General features: G+C 45.5%; 1 protein-coding gene across 1 annotated transcript in view; it reads right to left on the reverse strand.

The window, feature by feature from the left end:
• The window catches only part of LOC123749652 (sentrin-specific protease 1), a gene marked incomplete in the record, with an annotated part of 209,597 nt that overhangs the window by 12,117 nt on the left and 185,924 nt on the right, over positions 1–11,556 (reverse strand). The window contains 2 exon segments of the mRNA XM_069334326.1: positions 9,862–9,948; positions 10,270–10,407. Of these exon segments, the coding sequence (XP_069190427.1) occupies positions 9,862–9,948; positions 10,270–10,407 (225 nt within the window).

The raw sequence follows: 11,556 nt of genomic DNA on the forward strand, positions 1-11,556 counted from the left end.
TACGGTGAGGGGTGAGACCTTCGATTGGCGTGAAGTCACCAGTGGAGTCCCACAGGGCTCTGTACTCGGTCCTACCTTGTTTCTGATATATGTAAATGATCTCCTGGAGGGTATCGATTCATTTCTCTCAATGTTTGTGGACGATGCCAAAATTATGAGAAGGATTAAAACAGAAGAGGACTGTTTGAGGCTTCAAGAAGACCTAGACAAGCTAAAGGAATGGTCGAACAAATGGTTGTTAGAGTTTAACCCAACCAAATGTAATGTAATGAAGATAGGTGTAGGGAGCAGGAGGCCAGATACAAGGTATCATCTGGGAGAGGAAATTCTTCAGGAGTCAGAGAAAGAAAAAGACTTGGGGGTTGATATCACGCCAGACCTGTCTCCTGCAGCACATATCAAGAGGATAACATCAGCGGCATATGCCAGGCTGGCCAACATACGAACGGCATTCAGAAACTTGTGTAAAGAATCATTCAGAACTTTGTATACCACATATGTCAGGCCAAATAAGGCCGAAATAACAGTCTGCCATTCTTAGATGTACTAATAACAAAAACAGGAACCTCTTTAAGCACCAACGTATATACTAAGCCGACCAACATAGGATTATGCCTAAACGATAGAAGTGAGTGCTCCCAAAGATACGAAGCCAGTGTTCTCAATGCTTATATTCGTCGAGCGCTTACCCACTGCTCTGAATGGAGCAACGTGAGTAGAGAGTTTGAAAGAGTAACTCAGGTATTGGTGAACAACGGATATAGCAACGAGGAAATAAATGCTGCTACAAGAAGACACTTGGACCGTTGGTATAATCCTGAACCTAGAACAGAAACTACAATACCTCCAATAAAATTATATTACAAATCAACCATGCACAGCGAACATATAAAAGAGGAAAGAATAATGAAAGAAATAATCCATAAAGGAGTAAAAAGCATTACTCCTAACCAAAACATAAACCTGATAATATTTTACAAAACCAAGAAGACTTCCGAACTCCTTATCAAAAACAGCCCGAAGCCGACGGAGAACCCTCTACAGCAGTCAAGCGTTGTATACATGTACACTTGCCCCCACGAAGGATGTAACCTTCAATCTAAGTACATAGGTATGACGTTGACCAAGCTGATGAGGCGTTTGACATGCCATCTTCAATCTGGTGCCCCCAGGAATCACATGAGACAAGCCCATTTTATCACCCTAACAAGAGAAATGTTGAACAAAAATACCTGTATAATAGACACAACCCAAGATGCAAGAAGATTACAAATTCTTGAAGCAATTCACATAAGAATAGAACAACCAACCATGAACACCCAAATCACGGAACTATTTACTCTACCCACCATGAGAGTAAGGACAAGACCAGAACATAACGATGCCAACACAGAAGACACTGTTCAACATAACAGGCCAATTACACCTGATTAATCTTTGTATGAAGATAGGAGCTGCCTCGTATGGGCCAATAGGCCTTCCGCAGTTACCTCTATTCTTATGTTTCACCCCCCATTTATCCTTTATGTATCCCCCCATGTTTTCACCTTTATTGTCTTATCACCTGACTCAGTGCGGGTATAAAATCAACCAGTCCTTAAAATTCTTTTCACTTGAGAATGAACCATGGAGGTTCGAAACGTTGTGCAAATTGTATAAATAAGTGTAATACATTCTATAGTAATTCACTTTTTTTCTTCACCTTGAAATTACGAAAATGAGTTTTGGAGAACTCCTCTTTCAGCTAAGCCCTGATGCTAAGAAAATAGAGGGATAGAAGCCCTAAATCAGAAGATATTAAATACAGAATATGCAGTCATATTCAATGAGACATACATACATACATATACATACATACATACATACATATATATATAGACTAGAAATAGAAATGAATTTTGGAGAACTGATTTTTCACTTACCATCGACAGTGAAAAGAACCATAAGAAATATTGAGAAAATTTGTGTTAGAATTATTAATCTTACTTTTTCGGTCATATTTAATAATATATGTCTACAGGAAAGACTGCTACCAAAATATACAAATATATATATATATATATATATATATATATATATATATATATATATATATATATATATATATATATATATATATATATATATATATATATATATATTAGATAGATCTATCTCTCTCTCTCTCTCTATATATCTCTTTCTCTCTATATATATCTCTCTCTATATATCTCTCTCTCTATAACTCTCTCTCTCTATATCTATCTCTCTCTATATCTATCTCTCTCTATATCTATCTCTCTCTATATCTATCTCTCTCTATATCTATCTCTCTCTATATCTATCTCTCTCTATATCTATCTCTCTCTATATCTATCTCTCTCTATATCTCTCTATATATCTCTATCTCTCTCTCTATATATCTATCTCTCTCTCTATATATCTATCTCTCTCTCTATATATATATATATATCTCTCTATATATATATCTCTCTCTATATATATCTATCTCTCTCTCTCGTTTTTCTGGATTGGCATCTCATATCTAATAATGCCTATTCTTGTTGCTCTTCATTGGCAGAACTGCTGCAGCCTGCGTTTAGGGTGGATTTTATTTCTGGTCCGGTCCACGAGTTTTCTTGTGTGTTTTTTCACCTTCGGCCAACACATGTGCCACCTGAGCCTTCTTGGTCTTTGGACCAATTCCTTTCTTTTCTTTATTCTCCTGGTTTTGTTAGCCTTAGCCTATGGGGGGTCGGGTTTGTGAGCTTCATTCTCTCCTCAGTCACCGGGGGTTCTGTTCGTTTAATCCAGGTGGTCGTTTTGTTCGCTTGCAGCCATTTCCTCCTTTTCTGGCGAAGCATGAGACGGCCGGCTTCCTGAGGCATCCGTTGGTTGTGGATACTTGGTGGTTAGGCCGTAGGTGTGTCATGTGTTGTGTCTGGTGGCGGCTTTACACCACAATCTGCGAGCCACTGGTTCTGTGACGGTAGACGCTCTCTGGGTGGATCCAATTTTCCCAGTTCCATTTCAGGGCTTGTGTATCTTGGGTTGTCCACAGTGTTATCAAGTGTAGCCAGCCGGCGGTCTATGCTCGTGCCCATGATGTTAGGAAGTATGCTGCTCTTGCAGCAGTTTTTGGCAAAATATCTTCGGTCAACATTTGGGGTTTGGAGGTCTAACAGGGTCCTTGCCACCAGGTATCTAGTGAAAGTTCCGGTTCTTTGCCGGCCTTGTGGGGCCTTGGGGTGCCTGTTGTGGCCTTCAGTCTTTTCCTTGTCTTGAGACCTGCAGTGCTGCTGCTTCCCGATTAAGTACCTCCTTTTACTAATTTTTGGGAAGTTAGCTTCAGGGAGCCGACAGTTGGTGGTTTTCATCGTTCAAGAACTGGAGTGGTGGGCTGCCGGCTCCGATGAGCTGCCCCCTCCTTTTCCCTCCAGTGCTAACAAGCAGGAGTACTACAAGCAACTCCTTGAGGGTGAGGTTGTTTGTGGTATCAGTCATTTCAACACATCTCATGAAAAGTGACCTGCCGTAAAGTTTTTCAAAATTGGCATTGATTTTCTGGTCCATAGGCTGAATTAGAGGATTTAGGGGATATGCTATTAAGCGACAATTAGTGCTTAGAGGAGTGGTGTTGGGAGAAAGGAACTTTACTGTAACAAAACTAAATTCCTCCAACAATGAATCCTCCAAGCTGGAGGATGAGCAGGAGCATTGTCTAGGAGAAACACGGCCTTGAGTTGCAAACTGTTCTCCTGCAGATATTTTTTGATAGAAGGGCAAACCACTTCATTCACTCATTCAGTAAAAAAATTCCAGTTGTCTGTAAAGCTTTGCTGACTTTCTGGATAACTTTCCCAGCGTGATGGCAAATTGTCACTTGCTTTCTCCTTCTTCACAAGGTTTTGAGACTAAGTAATGGTCATAAAGTTACAAGATACGAGTTGTATCAACAAGATGATGTTGAGATTGCGAAGTTGGATTGCAAAAGGTATCTAGGAGTTATGATAGTAGGAATTTAAAACCAAAAATTCAATGCATAATTGTTCGTAATAAGGCAAATAGGACTCTGGGATTTATTTATCGAAGCGTTAGTAATAAGACACCTGGTGTTGTTCTTCAGCTATATCCTGCTATTGTTAGGCCCCATTTAGATTATGCAGTTAAGTTTAGGTGACATTAAGCAGTTATTATGGATTGGATTATGCAGTTAAGGTTTTTAGGGGGTGACATGATAGAGATGTACAAGTGGATGAATGTACATAAAGGATATTAATAGGGTATTACAAGTATCAACACAAGACAGAACACGAAACAATGGGTATAAACTGGATAAGTTTAGATTTAGGAAAGACTTGGGGTAAATACGGGAAGTGGAATCCCTTGATTGTTTCAAGCCTAGGTTGGATATATATGTATATGAATGAGATTGGGTGGATATAAATAGGAACTGCCTCGTACGGGCCAATAGGCCTTCCGCAGTTACCTTCATTCTTATGTTCACCTATGTGAGGGGGACCCAGGTTTTGGGTTTGGTCCCTGGAAGGCCAAACAGAGCTCCTGTCTCTGATGCAACCTATTTGCATGAAGTAATCTCACTGAGATTGCTTCATGCAAATAGAAAAAGGCATTTCATTACATTCAACACTGGCTTTTATGTGGGGTGCCCCTTCGGTTCCCTGGAGCTATCGGGCTAATATGTGATATATTAGACTAGGGCAATAGTCAATGGAGTTCAGCCTACCAGGGGCAATGAGCCAAAACCTCAGGGGCACATTGCTCCCCTGTGCCTCTCAAAGAGGCACAGGGAGCAATGGCCCCCTGAATTAACCCCCCCCCCTCCCCCGGTGGTTGGCGGCTTTCCTAATCTGCCATCAACCGGGGTTAGGCACATGGAAAGGTAGGCATAACAAAACAGACCCCACATGGTAAGAAAATTGCAACCAAAACCGAACAGAGGCAGAACTCCCCCGATTCCCCAGGAAACAATCAAACAGCAAATGTCACGAGCAGTCCCCCTCACCCCCTTCCCCCCAAGGAGTGGGAGGGGGTTGCCCTAGACATTCTGTGCCTTCTACCCAGCAACTCCAGTTCGTTGGCTATTGAGATTTAGGGCGATCATCGACTCTGGCCTCGATTTCCTGGCAGTGTTTTGCCTTAGTGGTATTCTCTGCAGTGTTGAGGTGTGGTGGCCAGGTGTAACCAAGTATACCAGGGCTGCTTGCACTTTGGGTGACTTCCCTAAGCACCCTGTGAGTACTACCCCTGGATGCTAGGGTTCTCTTTCCTGGTACTTTCAGAATGCCATTTCCGAAGGGTTTTTTTTTGCTGCTCGGCCAATTTACCCCGCCCTTGGGGCTAACCGGGGTTTCATGGCCCTTGTTTGGTTTTGGGTAAGGAGTGGTATTGTTGCTGGTTGGGGCATCAAGGTATTGCACAGCCATCTTACCTATGCAGCGGGCGGTTCCTGTTTCCTCTGGGGATGTTGTATTCTTGCGTTTTCTTTTCTTTTATTTTTGTTCTTTGCCTAGTGGGGGTCTGTCTGGTAGGGGTCTACCTTGTATGGCTAATAGGACCGCTTATATTGTGCTGGTGGGCCTCCGCTAGGTCCCCTTGATTGTACACGTCAAAGGGATTTCAGTGTTTTGATCTCCTCCCTTGTTAGCTTTAGGTTCAACCGGTTACCAACACCTTACTTTGCGATGATGATTCTTGGGCTTAGTGTTCTTGTGGCCTGGTCCTTGACTAGGCCTCCTGTGCATGCCCAGGCTTCCCGTAGCAGTCAGCCTACAGCCCTGGAAAACCCCGTTGGGGCTCGGTGGACCTATGGATGCGTGTTCCGAGTTCCAGCTCGTTTCGTGCGAGTTTGCAGGTTGCTGTGTGCCCTTGTCTCTGGATGAGTCACCACTTTTGCCTCCTCCATGCTGCCCACTGGGTCAACGACACCTTTGACCTGGAGTCTCGCAAGTTGTGTTCTCTGCTTGTTCTCCAATTTACCCATCCTGATGAAATTGATATTTGGGTACAGGCAGCATCCACGTTGCATGCTAAGTTTATGTTGCTGCAACTCACTAGGTTGTTGCCCACCCAGATCCCCCGAGGCTGCCCTGTTTTGGTCATAGGGACCCAGACTTGAGGGTGTTAGTCGCTTCAAGAACCAAAGCGTTAGTCGCTTTGGTTCCTTCTGCACTCCCTGGTCCTTCCCCCTGTTGTTAACCTTGATCCTGGCTCCCAAACGTCTGAGGGTTTCAGAGTTGGGGTGGGGTTTAGTTGGTAATGAGACTCGAGCGGCTTCGAGGACTGCCCCTTTCGGGTTGGGAACGGAGGCATTCCAGGCGGTTACTCCTGCCGAGGCTTCTGGGTCCCACCAGCAGGGCCCCCTCTCTGTTCTGCCATTTCTTCTGGGGTAGAGGGGTATGGAGGACTGATCTGCCTCGAGTAATGCGTTGGATGTTCCCAGGGCTGGGGAGGTGTTGACCTGAGGGCTTTGGGGTCCCCTTTGACCCTGCTTGGGTTTTGGTGCCTTTGTTGCAGGGATGGTTGTTGCATGGGGGGAGGGGTTTTCTTACACCACTTCCCTGTATGAGTGATTTGGGGTCAGCTCCTCCCCGAGTTTGGTTCCGGATTCCCTTGGCTTTTTTGGCGCCTTCATTCCGGAAGTTTTCTGCTTCTCTTATCTCACCTAAGGAGGTTCAGGAGGAGCTTGTTGCATACCTCCTGCGAGACCCAGATTATACCTCTGTGAAGGATCTGTCCTTGTTTGAGTTCGGTTCTTCTTCCCCGTATTGGGTGCATTTGGAGGTTCTGGAGTTTTCCTCGCTGGCAGACTGCCCATTCTTTTTGTTAGGGGCATTGCATGGGTTCTGTTGGACTTGTGCACTTGAATGGCTGAAAACATCAACCATTCTGCTGATTTACCTGGGGGTGGGGGGAGGGGTTGAGTGCCTTAATGCGTGCTTGTTCGCCTCTGTGCTTCCTCGTGATGTTGGCCTTGTGCAGCTGCACGTGCAAGTTCCTACACTTTTGGTGTCTTTGGTTGCTGTTGATTTGTGCGCCCGTGGGCATTTGGTTTCAGTCTTGTGTTTCTTTTTTCTTCTCGCGCTATCCTCGACCTGGGTTGAGGAGGATGTGGAGGTATTGAGTGCCAGGACTTCGTCTGGTGTGCTGGCCTCGATGGCAAGGGTATCAGCCGCATTGTTGAAGCTGTTTGCGCAGATTCTCAATGAGGTGCTGTCTCTGTTCTTTGCTTCTCACCTCACGTGCCAACAGGCTGTGCTCGCTCTTTCTTTGGAATCCGCCTGGGCCCTGACTCTTAGCTTTTCTTCGCCGTTTTGTTCGTTGCTGTTTGTGGAGACTGCTTTCATGCAGTTTCTACAGGCGGCTTCGTTCAGTTGTCATCATATGTCAGACTTTTTGCCTCTTCAGGGTGGCCTTCTCGGAAAGGTTGTGCCAGGGTTCGGGTTTCCGCTGGTCGAGGTTCCGCTGGTTGGGGTGGGCCACTCGTGCCAGTTTCTGAGCCGGCACTTCCTTCAGAGCTAGCGTGATCTGATCCGCTCTTTCTTCAAGGCCGGTGTCATCTGGTTGGTGCAAAGATCCCTCTGCTCGTCGGCCAGCTTTTCATGAGGGCGTTGGCCCTTTCGTGGGGCGGTGAGGGAGAAAGCTCGCTCTGTCACGCCTGGTCCCATGATCCGCGGGCATTTTGGGTCGTTTCCTCTGACCTGTGGTGGTATTAGGCGGCTCCTCCTCCTTTGGGGGGTTTGGAGCTGGTGGGCAGGCTTTTTTCCCTACACTTTGTTGGGTCATCTCAAGAGTAGGTGTGCTTAGACATGGTCGAAACAACCCCGTTCCCCAGGTGGGTTTCCCGCCTGTTTCCAGTGTTGAAACGGGACTGTGCGGATCTGCGGTTCATTCTGGACTTGTTCCGTCTGAACCCCTGGATTCCTTGCACCTCCTTTCGGTTGACCACTCTGTCTCAGATCTGGCTTCTGTTGGAGCCAGGTGCCTGGATGGTGTCTCTGGACCTCAGGAATGCGTATTGGCATGTTCCCATCCATTTGGGGTTCGGGGATTGGTTAGGTTTCATGGTAGGGCATCAGGCTTACAGCTTTTGTGGTCTTCCTTTTGGCTTGAATCTGGCACCTCGCGGATTCATATGTCTTACCTGGGTCGTGGTGATCCGTTAGTGTCTGCTAGGGGTTCGGGTTCTGGCCTACCTCGATGACTTGCTGGTGTGGCTCCCAGCCGCTCTGCTTGTCTGCTTGCCAGGGATGTGGTCCTTTCCCAGCTCGCCAGGTTCGGGTTCCTGGTGAACTGGAGGAAGTTCCATCTGGTTCCATCCCAGACTCGGACATGGCTGGGTCTTGTTTGGCATTCTCGGACTGCTTCCATGCCTCTCTCTGGTCATTGCTGCAGCTGCGGTCCCACCTTCACCTGTTTCTTGAGGTGTCCCGGGTCACTCGACGGTTGCTCGAGCAGTTGTGCTGGAGTCTAAACATCACAGGTTGCAAAGTCTAGCCAGCCTGCAGTTTATCCTCGTGCCAATGATGTTCGGAAATTTGATGCGTTGGCTGCCGTCTTCGCCAACATGTCTTGGGCTGATATTCAGGCGCAGGGATTTTGGAGGTCGAACAGTATCCTGGCTGCCTGTTATTTTGTAAAGATTCCTGGTCCTGGTCATCTGTGTGTGATTTTGAGTCACAGGTTGCACCCAGTTGTCTCGACTTCGAGTTGAGAAGAGAGTGGCGGCCACCTCCAGGGGTAAGTCCCTCTTTTTCTTATTTTTGGTTAGGTAGCTCCAGGGAGCATTGCATTACATTCAAAACCAGCGTTGAATATAATTAAACGCTATTTTCTGGGTGAACCCCAGAGGCTCCCTGGCACCCTCCCTCCCTCCCTCTGGTAGGCGGTTTTCACGATCTTGAGGTTATCTTGAGATGATTTCGGGGCTTTTTAGTGTCCCCGCGGCCCGGTCCTCGACCAGGCCTCCACCCCCAGGAAGCAGCCCGTGACAGCTGACTAACACCCAGGTACCTATTTTACTGCTAGGTAACAGGGGCATAGGGTGAAAGAAACTCTGCCCACTTTTTCTCGCCGGCGCCTGGGATCGAACCCAGGACCACAGATTCACAAATCTAGCGTGCTGTCCGCTCGGCCGACCGGCTCCCCAATGTTTTGATGCTTAACCTCCAAATTAAAGTTGCTGGGTAGCCGGCACGGAGGGCCCGAGGCTCCCCCCTCCCCCTTCACGGGTTCTGCGTGGACGATCGGTGCAGCAGCAGTGTGTGACGTTTGCTCGTTTGATTGTTTCCTTGGGACTTGGGGAAATCCTACCTGTTTGGTTTTCGGTTGCAATTTTCTTACCATGTGGGGTCTGTTTTGTTATGCCTACTTTTCTGGGTGCCTAACTCTTGTTGATGGCAGATTGGGAAAGCCCCCAACCACAGGTGGCCTTTTCAGGGGGCCATTGCTCCCTGTGCCTCTCTGAGAGGGGCCAGGTTCTGGCTCGTGGTCCCCGGTTAACCAAACTCCATTGACTACTGCCCTAGTCTAATATATCGCATATTAACCCAATAGCTCCAGGGAGACTCCAGGGTTCACTCAGAAAATGGCATTTCATTACATACAACTTTAGTTTTTTACATAATGTGAAAAAGAATCTAATACCGCAACCCGCACATAATTTAGGAAAAAAATTTGAAGGCATTGCAGTCCATCCAGCTGCACTTGACAAGGGTTGAGGACAGCCAAAACATGAGCACTTTCTTTCCATGTGTGCGGGTTGGGTTATTTGTTCTCAGCCACATTATTATGACTTATTCTCTGTAGCAGGAATTGGTAAATACTGTACAAGTGAAGACGTGCATGTCTCGTGTATCTCACCTTAACATTCTCAGTCTTCCACTTGCTAGTGTCATACTGAGAAGACTTCTTGTCCAGATGCTCAGACATTAAGTATTCCAGAAGAGACTGAAATTTATTTTTATTATTATAAGTAATGTTTATTGATATTTTTTTTTATTTTGACACCTTGTATACTACACATACAAGTAATTTATACCAAAAATTGTTCACAATTTCTTAAAAGATAATTTTATTAATTATAATTGCATTGAGGCACTTGCATATAATTTTAAAAAATTCTTCAGGTTATATGTTGCTCAAATGGCATAAATGTTCTGCAGGTTTAATATCTACATATAAAACCAAGACAGCAGAACTATGCTTTCCTCTACAAGTATCGAACAATCCTTGGAACATACTCATCACAGGCAGGAAACAATAACTCACTTCTAAACAAAGGTCGTTGTTGCCCAGCATGGAGTCGTAATATCGGACAGCTTTGTCCCGGAAGTCGATGGTTGCCAGACACCAGTGCATGCCCAGGTGGACAGGTATTAGCAGCATTTTGTAACTGAAGATGTCAACCTGGAGAAGATTATTTTATAAATACTTACAGGATAGCTTTAAAATGACTCAATACACTTATTAACAAACAAAACAGCTTTTGGAGTTAATTAATCAAGGTTTTGCAATATTAGTAAGATTTGCCCATATGTGTGACAAATTGTGGACCTCTAATGTTCATACCGAGTTCTCTGATTTTGCCTAAGGCACCTCTACTCTTCACTGGCTCTATTCTGCATTTCTTTCTGTATTGTTCACTCTAGTATATTTTTGTATTGTGTAAATTTAGGACCTGACCCTCCAGTACTTTCCATGTAGAGTATATATGGTAATTCTATGGTAAAGTGGGAAGTGAATGTGATAGTGAGACATTACAAATAGATCTACATGAACTCTACAAATGGTCAGATAATGGTAAATGCTTTTTAATGTCGATAAATGCAAGATCTTGCATGTATTCACCTAGTCATGCTTGCGGGGGTTGAGCTCTGCTCTTTCAGCCCGCCTTTTAACCCTTAAACTGCGCATGGCGTATATATACGCCATGAGTAACATGTCCCACAGTGTGCATGGCGTATATATATGCCATAGGGTGCCAGGCACGATTCAAATGGCCCGCAGCTACATGGGGTTCACATTACACATTGTTTACAAGAGCCTCAGGGCTCTTGTAAACAAACGCCATTTTTTTTTTAAATCGTGGGCAATATTCTCAGGTGTGAGAGTCACAGTACTGTTGGAGCAACCAAGGCTGGCGAACGCAGCATGAGCGAACAGCATTGCAATTCAGCTCGTGACCACAGCATCGCCGAAAAATGTCAAAATAAATATATAATTGCTATTATTTAGCGATGACAATATTACAGATGACCCCTGACAGTGATAAAAATAACCAGGGTTGTGATAATAGCAGGATTGTTGTAATAATTAGCGCTGTGGGACGAGTGATGCTGAGGGACGGAGGGAGATTACATCGTTTACTGACTGTGTGGTCACCTGTTATTGTCTGCATTCACCATACCAGCTCAGTGGTTCTCTATGGTACGAGGCCCACTACGCCCACCTGCTGGACCACTGCCGGCCCACCACCTCCTCAGGGCGGACCTCACGTGTTAGTGAGGTCCACGGAGATTCGTTAAATACTCAGGACATTGAAGGAGTATAGAGGCT

This window comes from Procambarus clarkii, chromosome 31 (assembly GCF_040958095.1).
Source record: "Procambarus clarkii isolate CNS0578487 chromosome 31, FALCON_Pclarkii_2.0, whole genome shotgun sequence".
NCBI lineage: Eukaryota > Metazoa > Arthropoda > Malacostraca > Decapoda > Cambaridae > Procambarus > Procambarus clarkii.